The following is a 22,222-nucleotide window of genomic DNA, read 5'->3' as shown; positions in this document are numbered from 1 at the left end:
GACGTCGTTCCACCATTTGGTTCAACTCTAGACTTAATTATTTCAAAAATTCAATTATTTAATTTAATTTTAATTATTTATTCGTTTTTTTTAATGAATATTTAATTAATACCAAAAATGTGTCTTTTAGATACAGAGTACTTCAAACTGAAACCTATATTTCATTTTTGGAATACATCGAAATAGTATTTCGGTTCGATTGTTTAAGTAAAAAAGATGTCAATTTTCAGGAAGATTTTCATCTAATTATGGTTTATCTACACTATTACTTTTTGCAAAGGTTTTAAAAAGGTCAACATTGCCAGATTTGCAAACATTTTAATGCAACCTGTTAAGAAAGAGAAATACATTGGTGTGTTTGCTTAATGAAAAATAAATTTAAACATTTAAATATATTAAATAATAGATTTGTATTAATAGTTTATATTTCATATTTTAAACTCTAGGCATCAGCCCAAATCTTGCACACTGATACTTGCAATGTGTTTCAATGAGGATACACTTGTGGCAAGAGCTGATAACTTTGCTACAAACTAATTTAAAATATAAATAAAGAAAATGTAAAGTTTTTTTTTAAACAATTCCTCCCAGTATGGAGGTATTTGGATGTTTTTAAGTTTGCCTTTTTGGAGGAAGATGAAGACAAAAAATCACTGTGCTCCAGTCACTACAGTAAAATGTTTTTTACATATTTGTCTATGACTCGTATTACCGTGAAAACAATAGTGAAATTTGAATTTTGGGTGAACTATCACTTTAAGAACGATCGAATCTATGGATCTCTGCCAATAACAGTTGCAAATACCAATTTGTATTATATGTTTTTCCCCCTTAACCATAACAAATTATGTATTAAGCGTCATAAAAATGTATGGTATAAACCGGGTAATATCGATAAATCGAGTTTTTTTTTGTATTTTTCAATAGTTTTTCCATTCCGTTGGATAAAGTCACGACGTGGAATTAAAAGCTTGTGATAGTTTCTGCGCGTGTTTTGATGGACTGATGACGTCTGCTCTCCATGAGATCGTCTCCACACTGACCCCCTGCCCCTCCATCCAGTAACGTGAAACCAGCCCCTCTGGCTGACGAGACTCGAGCAGCAGAAAGTCTTCCCCGCATCAGCAGCTGCTCCGCCGGCTTCAGCTTCAGCTCCAGCGCCTCCCGACTCCAGACTTGACAAAAGTCCGCTGGAAGTGCAACGATGGGCGAGAAGTGATATTTTTCGCGAGTGACTGTGATCTTGTCCTGCAGGACTTTTCGAGGAGCGGATCTTTTTTTTTTTTTTTTTCCTCCTTCTTCTCCAGGAGGTGTGATATCGCAGACATGGTGCACCTTCCGGACCCTGGAAGCAGCAGGGACTTCGCTCCTCTGTTGGCGGCCGCGCTGCTCATCCTGCTGGCGGCAGAGACGCGACCGAGCTCAGCCTTTCCCTCCTGGAGGTCAGAGGTATGCACTCACTCTCAGGAAAGTCTACTCAATAAAATAAAATAAAAAACAAGATTCTTTAAAAACAGCTACCAATTCGCATCTGGATTAAAAGTAGTAGTAGTAGTAGTATTTATTTAGTAAGATTAATGTATTGCAATACATCTCGATGTTGACTCAGCATAATAATAACAGATGTTTGTCTTTTATTTGAACCATTTAACTGATCAATTATATATAAATATAATACAGTTTTCATTAAAAAAAAAGACATGTATCTCCGCAGGATCATTGGTTGTAAGTCACAACTTGTATCTGAAGTCTGTGCCAGACAAATTATTAATAATATTTATGTGTTTTGCTTCACCGTTGCTAGGATTTACTCAACGTGTCTAAACTATCTTACACCTCGGAATGTTTTTTTTTATGCACCATTTTTTTTAGAACCATAAATCCATTTTCTGCAATCTGAAGCACTTTTTTTTTTAACCCTTAAGTTGTCTCTGGGTCAAGGTGAACGACCCCCACCACTTCATATGTATATCTGTAACCCAGGGAGGTCGTTCACCTTGACCCAGAGAGAACACAAGGGATACCTCAAACACATTTGTTGTCGGGCATCGGGTCTCCTTCACCCAGAGGGAACTCCAGGGTTAAAAGAATGTTTACGATGGGACCCAAGTTGTCACAGAGTTAAACTTTAATATTGGGTCACCTTCAATTTCTCCATATTTGGATTCAGTCCTCGCCGTAAACGTCCAGCTGCAGGAATGTCACAAGTCAGAACTAGAAGATCTAATTTCTTGTGAAAACACTCTGTTATCAAACACTCACAGTAGTGAGAAAAACTTCCAAAAAAGCCCGACGACGGAACAGATTCCTGCAGTGCCGTAGTGAAGTTGGATCACATCTTGGATCTCTGGCAGTGAGGCAGCGCCTCAGCAGTCATTTCCTTTGCCACACACTCATTGAGAGTCTGTCTGTGCTGGTTATGCAAGAGCCTTAGATAAGCTACTGTGTGTGGCCTGCAGCCAGCGCAGCACATGGAACTCAAAACCAGACATTTTTTCATCATATTTATGCATAAACAATTTTTACTCAAATCATCTCCATATGTTCTCGTACAAATACATTATTCAACAAAAGACATTTTCATCATTATGTCTTGACCCCTAAAGAAAATTTCCTTTTTCGAATGCGACGCCGTCAGAAAACCTGGACTCATCACTTGAAAACGAATCACCATTAAAAACCTACTGACCTCATCAGCGACTGCAGTCATGACAAAAACCTCTGCCAAGCCCGACTGATTGGAGCGGTGGAATATTTATGAAGCATTTGACTGTAAAGTGCAGTAGACGTCCCCATAAACGAAGAACTTAACCCACTTGTTATTATCTGGAGTCAGAGTCTTCCATCAGACACGAGCAAATCTGTGAAAAGAATCACAGTGTGTTTGGAAGGACTGCCGACCACTTCCCTTTTCCATTAGATGAGATGCCTTAAACTCTGATCCGTTACACCGACACGGTGAAATAACAGGAGCTCTGTAACAAATGGTGTAAATGGTTTCGCACACACACCCCAAAAAGTAGTTGGAAGGCTAAATGTTTATAGATAAAAAACAAAGCTTGCCCCATGCATGAAAAGTAGGTAGTATCAAAAAACCAAAGGCTGCTGGAAACTCTATGATTAAAAACTAAACCTAGGTCTAAACCTAAATGAAAGACACTTTTTAAAGTGGATAACACCAATGAAAAATGAAAAAAAGAATAAGCTTAAGGTCAAAATCAAGAAAGGGCAAAAGGCATGGACTTGGACGTGACATTTTCGATGCACTAGTAACACACAAAGAGATCTTAAACAGAACAGAAGGGAGCAGGAAGGGGAGCATTCACCAAAATAAAGCTGGAATTGTTGTAAAATGTTAAGAAATAAATATCTTGAAATTCAAATTTCCCATATTTTCTACTCATCTCACCTTGGGTACAAATTGGGATTAATTTCAGAATAATTTGTTCCTTTTTTTTAGTTATATTTAATATTAAATATCTAATATATTATTTTTTTTATTCTATTTATAACATATTGCACTATTTTTTAACTTATTTATATTTATACTTTTATATACATTATTATATGCAATATTTAAAACGTTATTTATTTATTCTGTTTATACTATATTGCACTATTTTTAACTTATTAATATTTATATTTATACTTTTCATATACTGTATACATTCACTCTGCTTTTGTGTTTTTTAACGGTTGCTAAGCAACAAAGTTGCCAGTTTCACAGCTGTGTTTTCTGTGCAATGACAATAAAATAAAGTCTAAAGACGTAAGTCTAAACCAAATGTATTTCTATATGAAAATGTCAAAAACACTTGAAAACCTCCATGTGTTTTGTGTCCAATGTTTTTTGAACAAAGATGAAGACAACTGAGCTACAGTTGCTACATTAAAATGAACAAACATTTTTGTCTAGAACTCTAAAAAAGAACAGATTACTCTGAAAAGAATCCCAACAAAATGAGTGAAGTTTGGGTGAACCATTGATGACGTGTGACCGGTGATTTAAACACGCGTAAAAATGTGCGAGTCCTCGAACATGTTTGTGTTACTAAAAGATTTCTCTTTGTGTAAGGAAGAAGCTTACACCACCGTGTTGCTCGTCGGGATCCGCAAAGAAGCTCGCTCACAAGTTCTCCACGTGTCCAGGAACAAACGCTACACCCTCACGCCAGAGATGCTCAAATGGGACAAACTAAAGTTGACATACAAGTATTTATATTTTTACTTGCTGAGTCAGCTCACTGTTTAAAACTTTTAAAAGCAGTGGTGTTTTCTCAACAGGCTGCTTTCTCATCCGACAAACTTGATCAACGCCAGCGACACGCGCAAAGGTATCGCGAAAGCCTTCGCCGCGTGGAGCGACGTCTCGCCGTTCAGCTTCAGGGAAGTGCCGGCGGACCAGGAGGCCGACATCAAGATCGGTCAGTAGCACCACGTGCAACGTCATCCCCGACGACGCCCTTTTTTTCCTTCCAAATCTCTCAAGCGAGCGACCGCAGCTACTTTGATTCATATTCCTGAAAGTCGTTTCACTCGTGTCAGCGAGAGCCGGAGCAGCCGGGAATGATGTTTTCGCTCCATGTCTGGATGCAAATGTCAAAATTCCAGCATGGACTCGCACTGACATGGAGGAGAAGGTGGATGACGGCTGATGGAAAACAGTTGTTCTTATTCAGGGACGATAAAACAGGTCCTGGACTATAGTAGGAGAAGATCAGGATTCACCAAATTAAGACCTTTTTTAAGAAAACTAGTGTAATGTCCAACAAAGGGTCAAAGTGACCCGGAGGCCTGAAAACAAATGTGTTTGTGGTATCCTCTGTGTTGTCTCCGAGTCTGGTGCTGTGTCTCAAATCGCATACTTCTCTTAGTATACTAGACGTTAGTATGTATCATGATAGTGTACATACTAACTAGTACGCAAATTCTCAACAGATAGTATGTCTCAAATCAAACTCTGCTGCTACACACTAACAGGAAATGACGAGACAGCTTCTTCTTCTACTACTATTTAACGATGTTGCAACCAGCTGTTGGAACACTATCGCCGACACCTGCTGGCAGCACGTTTTGCAAGTTTGGAAAAAGAAATAAAATTTGAGAATCGAAATATTCGCGAGATATTTAAGCTGGTATCAGCAGCGAAGACGTCTCATCCTTCTACTGCTGCTGAAAATGCACCTGTAAGTATATGCATATATATACATATATATATGACGTAACTTCCGTTTAAAACGTCACTAAGATGGCGACCGTTTAGAGTGGTTAGTGTCCATCGAACCAAGGTCAGTTTTAGTGTCGTTTTAGAACACCAATTTAGTGTGCATGGCGCACTAAATTTCGCATACTAAGAATTGAGACGCACTTACGCACTAAAAATACAAACTTTGAGTAATCAAGTATGCGATTTGAGACACAGCCCCGGTGATTTGTTTTCGGGTCACTTTGACCCAGACGACTTTCAGAGCTCAGATAAATAACAAGATGATTTTGAAAAGGGTTTAAGAAGCCAGAGTACCAACTGAAAGAAAATAAAAAAGACCAGATATCACGTCTATGAGCAAGATTCTGAGGCGTTAGATCTTTGTGTTCCAGGCTTCTATCCCATCAACCACACTGACTGTCTTCAGTCCTACCTGCACCACTGTTTCGACGGGATCACGGGAGAACTGGCGCACGCCTTCTTCCCCACGACGGGCGAGATCCACTTCGACGACCACGAGTACTGGATCCTAGGGAACATGCGCTTCAGCTGGAAGAAAGGTAACTTTTTCATTCATTCCATGTGGACGAGAAAACCTAGACAAGAGTTTATGTCAAGATAAGATGCATTTACAGTTAAATTAGTGACTTACCTTCGTGTGAATATTAACAACAATAACCATATCAGTGAACAGAGAAGCAGAATGAGTGAACGAATGCTCCTTCCCAGGTGCAAAACAAATAGACTCAAGGACTCATTCATTCCTCGGGCTATTAAATTGTACGATTCTGAGTTCGGGGGCAGGAGTGGAGTAAAAGTATCTGGATGTTCCGTTCTATGTTAGTCTTTGTATCCTTTGTCTTTGTTATTTTTCTTTGATCTATGTTCTGTATCTTTAGACTTAGATTGTATCATCTTGTTCTTTCTCTTTATGTTCTTGTTCTTATTTTATTTTGATTTATTTTTAATGAAAAATTGCTGTATTTTCTGTGGCTATTGGAAGAAAAAAAAATTTAAAGGTCAATAAAGTTTTACCTTACCCTACCTTATACATACATATGTATATATAAGTATTACTTCCTGGTTTTCTGTGTATAATATTTGTTTCTGTTTTCTACCAGGTATTAACAAGTTATTCTAACTTAAAATCAGTATTTTCTACGTTTTCTGAGCCCACTTAATGCTAGAGTTTGGTGTTTTTCTGCAAGCCTGTTTTGAAGTGTACAGTTTTATCTAAAATAATAACAAAAAGAATATTTTCCAAGACTTGTCAGCAACACCTGGAGAGAAAGGATAATGAGGTTTTTTGCTTCGCAGGTGTTTGGCTGACGGACCTGGTTCATGTAGCGACTCACGAGATCGGCCACGCCCTCGGACTCATGCACTCCATGAACCCCAAGGCGATCATGCACCTGAACGCCACGCTGACGGGACGCAAGCTGATCACCCAGGACGAGGTGTGGGGTTTGCAGCGTCTCTACGGTGAGATTTATTGCACGACACCAGGTGTCTTACATCAGTCCAACCGAAAAAGCTTCTTGAATAACGATGGATGCTTGCGCAACGTGGAGCACTTTTTTTTTTTTTTTAGTTTGGAAATCTGCTGTTTCGGTCCATCTGGACACATCTGCAAACACATTTGTTTTGATTGCACGGCAGCTTTGATGAAATCCCATTAGATAGAATAAGCAAACACTGCGGATGACTGCGGAGTCGGCGCTTTTTTCACATAAACATCCGCCTTTTGGAGAATAAAGGAGGCCTTTAATCTGAGTCTCCAAACTGTTGCGTGGGCCGTTTTTCTGGCATTCGATAGATACCACCGTGGAGCTAAAGGGAGGGAACCTTCGGATGGAGAAGACTTCTCTTGGACCCCATGTCGATACATCCTGATATTGTCTTATCTCGTCGTAGGTTGTTTGGACCGCCTGTTCATCTGTCCGGCCTGGGCCCGGAAAGGCTTCTGCGACAGCAAGCGTGGGCTGATGGCGAAGCACTGCCCCTCCAGCTGCGACTTCTGCTACGGTGAGACGAGGGGAAATCACTCATTCAGACTTCCAGCGAAAAAAAGGAACAGAACAGACGCTGGAGCCAACAGGACCGGCCAACTGCGCTCTGTAGAAAGATTATTGGTTGTTGAAAGGAGTTCCTGCTGCACCGTGACACGACTATATTCATCTATAGAAGACCGAAAGAAAGGTTTTTATGTCGTACAACAGGAAGCGGCTCCTTAAAATATGGCAGACTTCTGTGGGTTTTTTCTGACATTTTTGTCACCAACAAGGGACAGCAGAGAGAGAGAAGCAGGAGTATTTCTGCTCACACTAGTCTGTTCCTCATTGTTGATTATGGAAACATTGTCGATCCCTTCCAAACCGCTGGAATGCCTGAACGTGGCTCGAGGTTAAGGACTCAAAAGCAGGATTTTTGTTACAGTGGAAGATGAACACACAATTGTTGTGATATCAGATGGAAGATGTTATTAATAATAACTCACAGATGCAGCAGACGAGTTGAGAGAAAAATGAAGAGCTGGGTGCAGCGATGCAGTTTGGATGCTTGGAAAAGAGGAGCATCGGGGTCATTCTAAGATACCGGGGCCACTTCAACAAATAAAAAAAATACTTACAATTATTAAGACACATATGCACTAAAACAATTAAAAAAGCAATTAAAGTTAAGTTTTAAAAAAATACATTATCTCAAAACCAAAAAAAGAGCAAATAAATCATATACATTTACCTGTTTCAGTGATGTCACTAAAAGAAACAGTGTCTTTGTTATAGCCAGATCCTAGTTTTAATAAGGACATTGGTTAACCCTTGTGTTACCTCTGGGTCAAGGTGACCCAGTGGCTAGAAAACAAGTGTTTGTGGTATCCCTTGTGTCGTCTCTGGGTCAAGATGAATGACCTCCACCACTGCATATGTATTTATGGAAGACAGGGAGGCCACAGGGTCACCTTGACCCAGAGACAACACATGGGTTAGAAAAAAATAGATGGTAATCCTATGCAGGAATTTTCCACACTTTGGTAAATGATCTATGGATTTGTTCAAATTACTTAAAAAGTCTATATTTATATTTAGAAAAACAATGAAACATTAATAAAAGTTAATCCTTTTGAATATATTTAGATAATTTATTTTACATTTCGAAAGGTGTCAAATTACTAGAACATTATAAAGAATAGTGTTTTTTAAAATGGAAATTCAAGAAAAAAAGAATGCATCGTTAGTAAAAAAAACATATTTAATGGAAAGTGTTCATGTATTTGTAAAAATTACTTAAAAAGTGAAGATTTTATACATTAATGTTGATCCTTTTGAATATATATTTTAATAATTATTTTACATTTCGAATGGCGGTAAGTTATTAAAATGATAAGGAATAATTAGTGTTTTTAAAATAGAAATTCAAGAAAGAAAATGCAGTTAGAAAAAAACATTTAGTGGAAAATTGTTCATGTATTTGCAAAAATTACATGAAAAGTGTAGTTTTTATATTTACAAAATCAATTAAACATTCCAAATAGGTGGAATTATTGGATATATTTTGATGATTGATTGTACATTTTGAATGGTGGTAAATGACTAGAACATGATAAAGAATAAATATTGTTTTTAAAGTATTAATTTAAGAAAACACTATCACCAGTAAAAAAAACATATTTAGTGGAGGCCTTTTTTTTAGTTATCGTTTCTTTTCTTCCCAGAATTCCCGTTCCCCACCGTGGCTCCCACTCCGAAGCCCCCCAGGACCAAAAACAAGCTTGTGGTGGAGGGTAAGAAGCTCACCTTCCGTTGCGGGAAGAAGATCGCCTCCAAGAAGGGCAAAGTCTAGTGAGTATTGGCTCAAACATCACGTTCCCAGTACACGACAACGACTGACTCGACCTCCTGACCTTACAGCTGGTACAAAGATGGCGAGCTCCTGGAGTTCTCTCACCCCAACTACATCACTCTGAAGGACGACCACATAACCATCGTCGCCAACGCCATCAACGAGGGCACCTACACCTGCGTGGTGAAAAAAAGGGAGAAGGTTCTGACCAACTACTCGTGGAGGGTCCGTGTTCGCTTCTGACGATACACCGCGTGATTCCAAAACCTTCAACTCCGGCACATACGTCTCTCGTGTATTTTCCACAAAGCTGTATCAGTTTGTCACTGTGCTTTTTTTGTATCGAAAACTCTCACCACTTTTGATATGATTTCAAACTGTGAGAGATTCCGTGTTGTCCGAAATCTACGCAGCAGCTCAGAGCAAAAAACATTTTCCTCCTAAACTATTGGTCAAAGGCATCGTATATTTATTTGCTGATTAGTCATGATATATATCGGGATGTTTTAAATTGTGCAGCGGAAATTTTGAACTGGAAACGCTAATGGCTTCATGCTTCTTTGCTATTGTGAAGTAAAGGTTATAACAGAATGGTATTGTGGTTGCAGCAGATTCCCGGATGGTGATGGAATACTGTCACGTGTGACTAAGGTCTAATTTATCGTTCGTTTGTTGCAGCAGAGAACAACACACTGATGAAATACAAGCAAACATGGTTTTGGGCATCTGGGCTTGATTAAGCTAATTATTTACAGGCATAGTTAAAACATTAAATTATTATTTTAGTCCCATTACCATGTGCTATTATTGCTTACAATCATTTCTATTAAGGGTCTCACTTAAGTGAACCTAGTCTTGAAACTGACACCAAAAGAATCGTCCAATAAGAACACTGCTAAATACAAAAAAATAAAATAGTAAGAGAAGACAAAATGAAGAACAAATTATAGAACATACTATCTTTCTATTGTCACTGGTGAAATAATAGATCGTCTCTTGAAGTTATTCACACATGTGCCAAACGAAAAAAGGACTACGGCTTCTGGAAGAACTTGGAGCCTTCACTGTGCATCTGGAACACCTCAGACGTCTCGTTTACTTTACTAGCCTCGCAGTTATGCCAACAGTCTGCTTCCAGATTCAGCAGCAGCTTCTAGCAGCAGTTTCTCCGTCCAAGTGGATTCAACACATCAGGTGTAATAATCTGCACCAAAGGTAGCGCAGAGCAGATAAAGATTAACCGACATTTCCATGTGTTTCTAGCTCGGGATTCTGTTTGTATCCGTTCCAGAGAAAGTCGCATGTTTTCCTTCAAGGGAAGTAAACGGTTCTGTTTATTTTCATCGGATCGGAATCAAAGAATTTATTGGTTTATTTAAAGAGCCGTAAAGAAGAAGACTGAGCCTCTCTTTGCTAACAAAGTACGCGGACAAAGAGTTGCAGCGTGACGAGTGACCTCACAGTTGGACGGCACCGAGTAAAGGAAACTGTCCTTCCGTTATTACACTTTATGGAAGTTTACGAAAGGAAAACTGCAGAAAAGATTTTCAAACTTTATTTCTTACAAAAACGTCTGTCGTGGAGTAGGGGCTAACGATCCCGGGAGAATTCCTAAAAAAAACCAAAGCAATACACAGTAGCTGCTCCAGCCAGAATGTACCAGCACTTACTCGTCCAGGACCTCACTTATTGCAACAGTGGAATAAAGACGGTTAACCTTCCGTATTTGATAACAGAGAGCGCTGGGTTACCAGCGGAGACATGATTTACAAGGAGCGCGAAGCCAGAAATGAGTTGAACCACTGGCCTTGCTTTGAGAAAGTCCTTAGGTGTAGCAGTTCTGATATCATTCTGGAGTTTGATGCATCGTCCAGACGCATGATCTTCTGGTTTCATCTCCGTTTTGGCTAAAATGGTAGGCTCAGAATTTAAGGCTGAATCCTGGTCCGACTGCAGACGCCCCCTGGTTACTGGTTGTGAGGTGGAATCCTGTGTCTTTGAGGTCATCGTCCCCCTGGAGACAAGAGACAATCGTCACGTGGGACACGCGTTATAACTTAATTGATTTTATATTGAAAACATACATCGACTATAATCCATCTATACGTGTAAAACACTACAACGCTGCACTAGGGAAGATTGAATATATTAGTTTCTGGCTCCCTCTTCTGTTGAAATAGTGGAATTGCGTTTTCGTTAAAATTGTTCTGCCGGCAGTCCTGATGTACATTTGTTAGCAAAACAAGAAAAAGGTTGTTGATACACGAGTCTTTTCTGCCAGGAAGGTTATGAAAGTATTATCAGTACTTGGAGAATGAATGCAACTTCTGCTCAAAACTTCTTCCATAAATCAGTTGGGTGGTGAACAGAAAGGCTAAAGATGTGCAGTGAATAGCTAGAGAGATCTACTATGCGAGTCATGGTTGTTCAAAAGAGAAGAGTTCAGTACCAAAATAAATGGTTTTTAAGCACGTATCCAATTTTCCAACATTACCTTTGTAAGCTTACATTGCATCATGCTGACATCCCCAGATTCTAACAGAAATAAAACCTTTACAGCTTGGCAGGTTTAATAAAAATAATTATTTTTGGAAGCTACAAAATAAACATCTTGAAGTGTGGGTGCAGGTAATCTTTTACAAAATAATTCTGTTAATATTTCCCCCTGGGTTGCTTATTTATTTTAATTACAACTATCCTCATTCTTAAGTAATAGTTCACAAACGTGGATTTGAGCCTGAGACGCGAGGCTCTAGACTGCAGCAGATTTACGCAAATGTGAGTAGACGTTCTCCAAGCACAGCTGTTTTCAAGCAGACATTCTAGGGTATTTACTAAGCACTCAAATATGACTAAAAATGTGTTGTAGGTGTGTGTGGCTGCAGATCGTTCCAACACAAACAGAGCAGAAACATCATGTTAAGATGTTCTAAAAGACCCGCCCAAAGTCTTACATCAGAATTTAGAGGGCGAAGGGGTCGAGATGGAGCCTCAGGTCATAGTTGGACAGAGTCACTCAAAAGGTAGTTTTTTCTTTTTAATCAATCGTATTAATGGAGTAATTAAACATATTGCACAGCCAGGTGTCGTCTAAACACGTCATCATCACCTTTGTGCGTGTCAAGTATTGCATAATTATAATTTATGATGATAACAAAACTAGTGTTGACGTCGTATTTGTTCATTTTTGCTTCTGATTCTCATCTGTATATGGTTAGTTTGAGTTCAGCTGTTAATTTCACATTTTGTTAATCACCCTCAGCTAGCTCAGATTCACATTTATTTCACTGTACTTTTACTTAATTTCATTATCAAGTCAGTAGGGCGACTGAATTTGGGTGGAAAATACATTTCCATAAAAACACCCAAAAGTATATTAAACAATATTTTGAGCCAATAAATGATCCAAAATGTAGATGGGAAAGCAAATGACTTCAGCCACACTTTCAACATCTTAAAAATGACTTCAGGGTCGGACGGACCACTGTTGAAAACATTAGAAATTAAAAGGTGCTCATCATGGAAAACACAAGGAGGAAACAGGCAGACACGAGGCATCAAGCTGTAGGTCTGTAATCTATTTAACACAGGCGGCATTTGGAAAGCCTGGTAGTCGTGTGTAATGGAGAAACTGAAGACTAATGTCCTTACCAGTTGACTGTAGCCCAGGCCTCCCTCGGGGGGACGGGGACTGGTGCCTCTCTTCACCCTCTGCTGCTCGCTCTTGGCCGGCCAGGTGGGGAACATGGACGGATCGATGGGCAGGGGCGTCTCACGGAGGTACTCGTGCTTCAGGCCGTCGTCAGACAAAATCCTCTTACTCGGACAAAAGGTGAGAAATCTGGACGTCAGGGAAATAAAATGGAATTAGAAAATGCAAGATTTTCTTGTCATTCAATACAAATTATGATGAAAAAGCACCAGTATGGAAAATATGAGGCAAAAGATCACCATGGATTTTACACACAGGCATGTGATATTTGTAACTTCTCTGTCAAATCTACATGTCAACAAGCAGCGAGTCTAACCAAGTGTTGCTTGAGTGCCTGTAGTGTCAAAGTTACTGCTGATATGGACACTTTGTTTTTTCCAGCCTCATCTTCAGAGAACGGGTTATGATCCACAGCACCTGGATTTATTATAACCACGGATGGGTTGTTAGAACTAGCAAGAATCAGGTTGGGATTTTAGTTTTTTTTAGGAAAACCAAAGGAGAAATGAAATAAAAAATCTTAAACATAAATAAAACAGTTAAACTATTTACACAGTCCAAATTTCCTACTGAATTTCTTTCACCACTTTGACTCTGCGCTTTTAGTTTTTTCTTTATAACGTCATGTGAAACAAGCCACTCATGCAGAGGTAAGCATGATCTCAGTGCACTTTTACACTCTTCCTGAGACCTTGACAAAACCCAGGTGCCCAATTTCACAATGTATGTTAACTGTTTACATTTTCATACAAGTAGAAGTTCTGTTCTCACTTGTTCATCAGGTCGAAGCCTTGGTCCGACAGCAGCGCGCCGAATCGCTTTCGCAGGTTGTTGTAGGGATACTCTGTGAAAGTCATCTTCTTCACGGCGGGCAGCTCGTTGTACCCTGGCCAGATCTTCTCGCTGGGTGACCCCAGATCCTACCGGCAGCACAAACAAGTCAGCAGACGTATGGCGCTGCTCGGCCGCAGACTCGTGGCAAAACACACCAGAGTCCCAAGTACATTTCAACATTGGGATTCGTCTGTAATACGACTTGAGCGCTCTGAATGACATCAGACTAATAAGGCTAGCTGTGATTCAGGCAGCTGGGTGGCCCTGCCAGGTTCACTGAGCTTCACCTGTACTAACGCTCAGCTGCAGCTCCACCCGGTGGGCATTGTTAAACTGCAGTGTGGTTTACTTCTGACAGATGGCACGCTTAGAAGATTTACAGGCCTTAAACATAAGAGTGTGAGCTAGTTTTATGGTCAAACGGAATCAAAGCCTTCTACCTTGAATATCTTGTTAATTTGGTCGATTTCAGATTTTCCAGGGAAAAGTGGCTTCTGGGTGAGGAGTTCGCCAAATATGCAACCCACTGACCACATGTCCACAGCTGTAGAGTACTCCTGTGGAGAGAAGAGCAAACACAGTGGCAGTCCACAGAGACGGAGTAGACAGTCTGCCTGGCACGTTTCTGCGCTTGTCTGTCTGCGAGAAAGTGGGATATGTTATGACGGCTCCCGTTTGCCGACCAAAATCATATGGTGTAAAACTTAAATTGTGTTTCTGCGGTATCGGGTTTCCTGTGAGCCAAGTGCTTCACATATTCTTTTTTTTTTTCTCCTAATTTTGGGGGGGAAAAAAACGGGGAAAACAGAGATGATGCAATCTTCTAATACATGGAAATACTATCTGAAGTTTCCTCTTAAGGTCATATTTCTCTGCCACGTGTGGGGAGTTTGGCTCTTACCTTGGCTCCGAGCAGCAATTCCGGTGATCGGTACCACAAAGTCACCACTATAGGGGTGTACGGCTTCAGAGGGGAACCGTACTCTCGGGCCAAACCGAAATCGCCTATCTGAAAAAACATTTGGTCAAATTAGTGTTGCAAAAAACATAATAAAATTAAATTGTAATCCTAAAATATACAAATGTACATCCATAAAAAACAGATGACGAATAATTAAAAACCACTTTGTCTTGTCTGAAGATACTATTCAGTATTCCAAAGCACAAACTCAACAGGTTGTGCTGCACATGTAAATCCTCAAGTGACTTATAAACCAAATTCTGCACTTTCTAGCCAAAGGAAAACAGTGAGAAGCTTTGTGGCTTCGCTGTGGCGCTCAAGTGCAGACCGATATAAATCACTGCTTATTATAGTAGGGGTGTGTTATGCCTGGTGCTGAAATCATGGCTGTTCGACTAGCGACTCCACTTGTGCTCCGATAGGCCTTTTATTGTTTGTCAAGCTAGTTTGTGTATTATATCAAATTTTCAATGAAGAACCACAAACTTCTAAAGTTAGGAGAATGAGCTTGAACCACTTATTCAATTTTAATATACAAAAAACATCATTACTTTTACAATAATCTAGACAGAATACCTTCAAGATCCCCTTGTGACTCAGCAGCAGGTTGGACGTCTTCAGATCTCTGTGTAGAATCCAGTTATCATGTAGATGTCGGACGCCTCGAAGCAGCTGAATCATTAGAGTCTTTACTTCACCTGAGAACATAGAAATCATAGTTTGTTGAAATAAACTTGTGAGCACAACAGGATCACTGAGCTATGCGGAGAATGTTTCTAAGAGACTCCAAGATCTTGTTGGAGGCAGCTCTGACCTGGCAGGAAAGGTTGTTTCATAGTTTCCATCAGACTTTTCAGATCGTGTTCGACATAGTTCATCACAATGTAGATCTTGTCCATGTTGCTACCGACAACGATTTCCTAGGAGAAAGACTTCAGTCAACATTGGGTATATTTTGCATCTGCATTTTTAGGAAGAGACTCACCCGCACTGTGACGATGTTTGGATGTTGAGCTTTAAGGATTGTATTGATTTCCCTTAAAGAAGTGATCGGGAATCCTTCCTTCTCCTTTTCCATCTTCAGCCTTTTCAAAGCTACAATCTCATCTGCAAACAGACTCTTGTCAACACTCATTCTACCTTCAATCAGAACCTATGCTGCAGATGTGTACCAGTCTTTTTGTCCTTGGCTCTGTACACCACTCCATACGTTCCCTCCTCGATTCTGTTCAGACACTGAAATTCCTCCACACTTCTACAACCCTGAGAGCACACAATTCACCACATTACACCTGAACTACACAACTGTAACATTGTTGGAATGGCGGTTACCTGCAACGCAGGCAGATATTTGGGCAGCTCCTTCTTCAGCTCCACGGGTGAAATCGGAGGCGAGTCTGGGATATAGTTCTCTTCGGGGGTCGGAGAGCGAGAATGAGTCTGCGATTGTGGCGTGGGGTCATTATCCGCAGCATCTTCCTCTTCCTCGTCCTCCATTTCTTCACCACTCTCTTCTGAGTCATGGTCGAAACGAGACTCGGGCACTTTGGGGATGAAAAGAATCATTAAAATATTTATTCAGTCAAGCATGTTTCTATACATTATTAAATTGATGAAGGAGCACATTTGATTTTCTAAAACTTTTTCTGCTTTAGCAAACAAAAAACTAGGAAAAAATGTAGACTTCAACAGGCCTTTATCCTGTGACGAAAATAACACGCAACTAAATCATTTGACGAGAACTAAACCAGACTATATATTCAAAATCAATCTACATTTACATCAGACAAAAAACGAGCCAAGTAATTATTACATTTCTTAAAAACCACCAAAAAAACACTGCTTTGCATTTACATTGATGAGAGTGATCCGAAGAGAATGGGGCTTTAAGTAATACTTCCCAAAAACAAATGAACAAAAGAACAGTGTGTTGGATTTTTATTTAACATTTGATAATCAATACAGTCCATGATGAAAGTGGGACATGAACGTTTCTTTGTAGACTACTTGCTCTGGCTAACTTTATATCAAACCACCTATAAGGTGAAGGTCTTCCGTGTCTGCGATGGATGCACATCACAAACAAAGATGGAAGAAAAAATCTCATTGGGAATGTACTTACCTACTGCAACATGAGTTCCGTTTTCTCTTTCCTCTTCAAATTCTTCTTCAGACTGATCATCCTCACTGACGTCTTCTGAATTGGAGCAGATGTGTTATTTTTCCAGTACAAATGTGTGGATCCAGAATTTGGAGCTTTAGATCTGAGCCGTTAAACCGTTGACAAGTTTTTGATAACAATATTTAAACAAATTAAACACTCTCATACATTCTTGTGGAGCTGCCAGAGATAGAGTCTCCCTTAAAAAAATGAATGATAAATACAAGCTTATCAGTTGAATCCACAGATTAACAGTTTCTCTTTGCATCAATCATTTTTTTCCAGGCGAGTTTCGTGGAACTCTGTGGCGTGAAATAAAGCAATTATGTGAAATGTAGTGTTGCCCGGCACTTGGTTATCAACTGCAAGATCGTTGAAGCATTTAAATGGAAAAGGATTCAAACCAGGGGTTTGATGGGAATACATATAATATATAATATAAATAATATAATATAAATAAATTTTTACCTGCACTGTGCTCAGATGCGCCTGATTCAGAGCCAGACTCTTCCTCCCCTTCCTCTTCTCCTTGGCTCTGGCTGCTGGACTCTTCTTCTTCTTCTTCCTCCTCCCCCTCCTCCTCCTCTTCTTCCCCTTCTTCAGAGCCCGATGCTTTTAAGACAAACAAAACAAAAATAATGATGTCAAAGAATCAGGACAACATTCATCGATGCCTTCCTTAATCAAGCTAAAGGGTACATTCAAATAATGTTTGTGGTCATTTTAAGATCCAAATGGTTTACCATTTAATACATAAAATATCAACCAGATTCTTGATTGTGAGCGTGAAAGGCAATTTCACATAATGTACCCATTGAAGATTCTGCAGAGCTGGTCTTCCTCTCACTGTCACTAATGTCCTGAAGGTCAGCGAGAAGGTCTTTGATATCTGGCTTCTCCTCCTTTGCCGCTGAAGACCACGAAGAGAAGATTGTCGGTGAGAATTTAAAACAACATTTAATTTCAAGAGAAGTAACTCACGTCCAGTTTTCCGTGGCTCTGTGGGTTCAGGCCTCTCACGTGGCGCCCGGGGAGGACTGCGGCTTCGGTTACTTTGTTTAGACTCGTAATCTTCAGGTAACATGCGGTGGTGAATGGGTACTGTAAGACAAACATTTTGAGTCTAGTTGGTGAACTTCATGAATCTTAGCAGGTTGTTTTTTGTTACTGACCATCCCTCCTGCCATCCTTATCCTTGCGGCGCTCCTCTGCCCGTCTCTCGCGGTCTTTCATCTCCCGCTGCTCTTTTTGTTGCTCTCGCATTTTTCGGTCCCGTTCACGCTGGCGCTCAAGCTGTTCCAGTCGATCCCTATGGTCCAAAAAAAACCCAGGAGAGTCCAGTCGGGGTCTGTCCGGACAACCAGAAGCCCAGTCTTGTCATTGTTTGAGGTATTTACAGTTTAGCAGGTGATGAGAGACATACAGTGATTACAAAGGAAAAATAGTTACCATCAGAATGTCAAGGCTATTTCAACATTACATTTTAGGGAAATAAAGATCGATAAAACTTGTAACAAATGTACATTGATATATGCTAGAGATATCATCTTTCAAGTGACACTTTAAGCATCTTTTTGGAGGAAGTTCAGCCACTGGGCTTCAGCCGCTACATTAAAATGAACATACATTTTTGCCTATAACTCTAAAAAAGTACAGATTACTCTGAAAATACTCCCAACCCTTAGTCGATATGAGTTTGAGTAGAAAATGAGTTAAGCTTGAATTTTGTGTGAACTAACGCTTTAAGTGTATGTCAAACAACGATGATTGTTCCACCTAATTAGATCAACATAAAATCTGTACCCATATTTTCCAAAAACGCTTATTAATCCACTCAGTCACCTCTCTCTGCGCGAGTGTTGCCTGGCCTGCTCCCTTCGTTTCTGTCGCTCCCAGTCCCGCCGGGCTTTGTCTTCTTCCCATTGCCGCTTCCTTCGTTCACCTTCTCTGTCTTTTTCTTTCGGACGAACGTGCTTAGCACCTAGTGGGCCACAGATTCATCACTGACATTTACTTAAGACAGATCCATATTTTTCATGTTGGCGTTTACAGACCTTCTTCGGCTGAATGACTGCGATGTCGTCTTTTATCTTTTCTCTTCTCCTCCTTTCTGTGGTGAGACTTTTCTTTTCTGGCGGCTATTTGCTGTGGGGGTTTTATTGCCAAGGAATCATCTTCCTCTCCCCTAAATGGGATTAAACTTCCTAAGAATTTTGTTTCTGCTGTAAAGAATTTTGCAATAAACATACACAGTGTATCAAAATACCTGTCTTCTGTTGAGTCTTCCCGTGTATACGGGGAGTTACGGATTGTTATTTCCATCCTTTGGTCCTGAAGTTCTCCTTCCTCCGGAGTATCTCGTTTGGCTTTACGATCATCCGCCTGTGAAATACGGGCCTGGGAGTTCTGAAAATAAAAAACCCCAAAGATTATTACATTGGCTGTGAATTTTTTTATATTTTTTTACGATAAATTTCAAAATGGTTCAACAAATATAAAAACATTTACAAATGTATGTGTATTTTTTTTTTATACAGGTTATGTAATTTTAATTGTAGCAGATTTTCTTGGCGTTTAAATCCATGCATTCGTAAAAAACACTTTCTCTTTGTATGGATTAGTATCTTTCAAATGTAGCATCTGAGTATTGTCAGAAGGTGTGATGTGATTTCTTCAATATTTGTGTGAGATCCAAATATAATATAGAAAATTATTGGCCTAAAGATGTATGAATACACAAGTAAATTACATTTTTAAGGCGCTTAGGCTCTCTCTTTTCTTCCAACTCTCGTCTGCGCTTTTTCTCCAGAAGTATTTCGTCAAGTGTTTTAACTTTCCAAGTCTCTTTTTCGTCCCCCATCAGCATCCACTGTGCTCCGCCTGGAAGAACCACACATTGTTACAATTTATATACAAGATGTATAGGATTAATGTAGATCAAAATGCAGAACAAATCATACAACAGCAGTTTCAAACTACAGTACCAAACTTCTGTAGACAAATCTGTATCTTAACTGCTGGGAAACAACACTTCAAACCCAGGCAGTCTTTTTGATGGGCTTTAAACAGTAAAGCATTTAATTGGAATTATTATTATTAGTTATCCTTTCAGTTCATTAACCAGTGTTAAGTTGTAATACAAACCTACTAGTGAGTGAATATCAATGACTGTTCGCTTTGAAGTAAAGAAGATCAAAGGTAGCTATTCACCAAAATAACTTCTGACCGTATACAAGTGTAAGCTTAAGGAGGGAAATAAGGTAAAACTTAATTGATCCCTCAGGAGGTCTCCATTCGGGAAATTGTTTCATGATAACTAAATCTAGAATTTTCGGTGTTGTTATCATGTTAGCACGATAGCGGGCTAACACCGCTACGATTAGCAAATTGAAAACGAATTTATTTTGAACAGCGCGACTCCATAAAGCAAAGATATTTGCTGGAAATTATGAACATTTTGTTGTGTGACATATGTAAACAAAAGAAAGTTGTAAAAAGCAACACGTTTCCAAACATTAACACAAAAGGCGGGAAGCGTAAGTGCTCAGCCATACCTGAAACGCACAGAGCTCGGTCTGACACTCCGGAGGACAAAATGTGTTGCAACCTGCAACGGAAAGGAAACACTTCCGGTGTGAGATCTTCTTCTTCTACAATCTATACCGCTTTGAAAACACCACAATGGTTACCGCCACCTAACGGTATGGAGCGTTGATCGGAAATAGAAATGTTTGCTTTACCCCAAAACTACCGTAACATATAAATAGATAAAAAAAGGATAAATTATACACAAAATTAAACAATCTTATATTATTTTTATTAAATGACTCATCCTACCATAGAATAGAGTAGTATTAAATCTTAAAATATCTCATTGGAACTTCTAATTAATATATTTCTTAAATCGTTTTTTTTTACTGATAATAAATGGGCTTAATTATCATTTTTATTTCCACTTCTTTACCTTTTGCTTCCTGTAAAATCCAAATGGCCCCACCATCCGCAAATTATTATTAATAATATAATTATTAACACTTTAATGGTGAGGGATTCTAAAAAAAAAAAAAAAAAAAAAAAAAGTGGAAACCATGGGCAAATAAGTACAATGCTGCCACCTGCTGGCTATTACAGACAGATGCCAGAAACGTGTAATTGTCACCTGTAGGTCACTTAAGGGCAGGTCAGTGTCGTCAGTTAAAAAAAAAAAAGCGACTTGTAATACTTCATATTCCATCAGCATTATTCCTCTTTCAAAGACACTTACACCAACGCAAACATATTTGTCATACAAAGAACTATAATTTCATAGAAATTGATACAGGACATTATTGTCTAATTCATTTTTACTGTAAGCAAATTAAAGTATTCTGACCTTCAGTGGAAAAAAATGCTGGTGCTTAAATCAACGTCAATAATTGTTGTCTATCAAATTGATAAGCAAAAACAATTCTAAATTGTTAGAAAGCGTACGCCTCTTAGTGGCTGATTTTCCTCTGCAATAATTGTACGACAATAAACTGGTACTTAATTTTTACCCGTATTGTACTAGTATTGAGGATCTAGAGGGCGCTCTAGGACCGAGCTGGCCTTCCTAGTCACTTTGTTCATCTTTTTCCTGTCAATAATCTTCAGCTTCTCTTTATTTCCTGGCTTCTCGTTTAATACGTTGGTAATGTGAGGATTTATTCGAGGTTTGAAAGATATTTGTCTATGTGGTGAATTTATCTTCTGGCATTTACTGCAGCGGTCCAGGCGACAGGTTGTGGGTTCAACTCCCAACTGTGTCTGATCTGGTTTTTAATGACTTCAGTATGTGTTCGACACCAGACGAGTGTCTGGATCACACGTGTGAGTCGTGAACAGTTGTGGTCGAGCGCTTACGGTAAAAGCCGCTGCTCAAGTCTTCAGTCACCGAGTTCAAATCCAACTCTTCCACCAAAGACAGCGTGACACAGAAGCGATGATGTGTTCAGAACATTGTGTAAAGTCAAGAGTGAACTTGAGTGAGTTTGATTGACACAAACTATATAAAAAAAAAAATTAAATTACATATACATTAAATAAATGCCATAACCACTTCAACTGTAACTGCTGAATCAGCACTTTTACACTCAATATTTGGATTAAAGTGATTGAAAACTGTTAAGATGTAAATGGGATTTGAACCTGCGACATGCAGAAGTCTGAGTTGCAGTCTATAGCTATACAAGTTAAACATTAGCGATAAGATATAAGGTATGATGTGTCTGGGATATGAGGATGGATGTCAGCCTTTATTTATGTGTCCAGACTTTTTATTTTAGATCATTAATGTGGAAATAGAATAGTAAACAACCTTGAACTTATTACACACCGTGGAATAATCAACCAATTATTTGTAATTAATGTATATTTTTTTGTGTTTTTTCTTGTCCAACTTTATTGTCCATGTTTTTCAGTTCTACTCCTCGTAGAACATACGACAGAGACACGCGTGTCGCCTCCACCAGCCAAAGAAGAACTAGT

The 22,222-nt window shown here is 39.3% G+C and overlaps 2 protein-coding genes and 1 long non-coding RNA gene across 4 annotated transcripts; 1 reads left to right on the top strand and 2 right to left on the bottom strand.

The window, feature by feature from the left end:
• The first annotated feature begins 610 nt into the window (after positions 1-610).
• Positions 611-9,798, top strand: mmp23ba (matrix metallopeptidase 23ba). The gene is made up of 8 exons (XM_087781686.1): positions 611-1,449; positions 4,076-4,212; positions 4,285-4,424; positions 5,599-5,766; positions 6,524-6,688; positions 7,121-7,231; positions 8,922-9,048; positions 9,118-9,798. The coding sequence occupies exons 1-8, from the start codon at positions 1,327-1,329 to the stop codon at positions 9,290-9,292; spliced, it is 1,146 nt and encodes a 381-aa protein (XP_087637812.1). The 5' UTR covers positions 611-1,326; the 3' UTR covers positions 9,293-9,798.
• LOC148059591 (uncharacterized) lies at positions 1,297-6,508 on the bottom strand. Its single transcript, XR_015709401.1, has 3 exons — positions 5,859-6,508; positions 5,640-5,755; positions 1,297-1,436 (listed from the first exon to the last, which is right to left on the bottom strand). It is a non-coding gene; the product is annotated as an uncharacterized LOC148059591 (long non-coding RNA).
• Positions 9,799-10,588: 790 nt separating the features above from the next.
• On the bottom strand, positions 10,589-20,322 carry cdk11b (cyclin dependent kinase 11B). 2 transcript variants are annotated; one of them, XM_087781683.1, is made up of 20 exons: positions 20,272-20,322; positions 19,467-19,597; positions 18,984-19,123; positions 18,772-18,902; positions 18,560-18,698; positions 17,890-18,065; positions 17,699-17,818; positions 17,529-17,627; positions 17,186-17,329; positions 16,679-16,753; positions 15,889-16,100; positions 15,729-15,819; positions 15,542-15,663; positions 15,371-15,476; positions 15,133-15,254; positions 14,497-14,604; positions 14,036-14,152; positions 13,533-13,681; positions 12,701-12,890; positions 10,589-11,063 (listed from the first exon to the last, which is right to left on the bottom strand). In XM_087781683.1, exons 2-20 carry the CDS (start codon positions 19,581-19,583, stop codon positions 10,971-10,973), a joined length of 2,451 nt encoding a protein of 816 aa, XP_087637809.1. In that variant the 5' UTR covers positions 19,584-19,597; positions 20,272-20,322; the 3' UTR covers positions 10,589-10,970. The 2 variants fall into 2 exon arrangements, with proteins under 2 accessions (XP_087637809.1, XP_087637810.1); XM_087781684.1 differs by having other exon boundaries at positions 17,890-18,026.
• Positions 20,323-22,222: the final 1,900 nt, after the last annotated feature.

Source organism: Callionymus lyra, chromosome 19 (assembly GCF_982586985.1).
Source record: "Callionymus lyra chromosome 19, fCalLyr1.hap1.1, whole genome shotgun sequence".
NCBI lineage: Eukaryota > Metazoa > Chordata > Actinopteri > Syngnathiformes > Callionymidae > Callionymus > Callionymus lyra.
The sequence above is the reverse complement of the archived record's forward strand: the minus strand, read 5'-3'. Positions and strand labels throughout refer to the sequence as shown.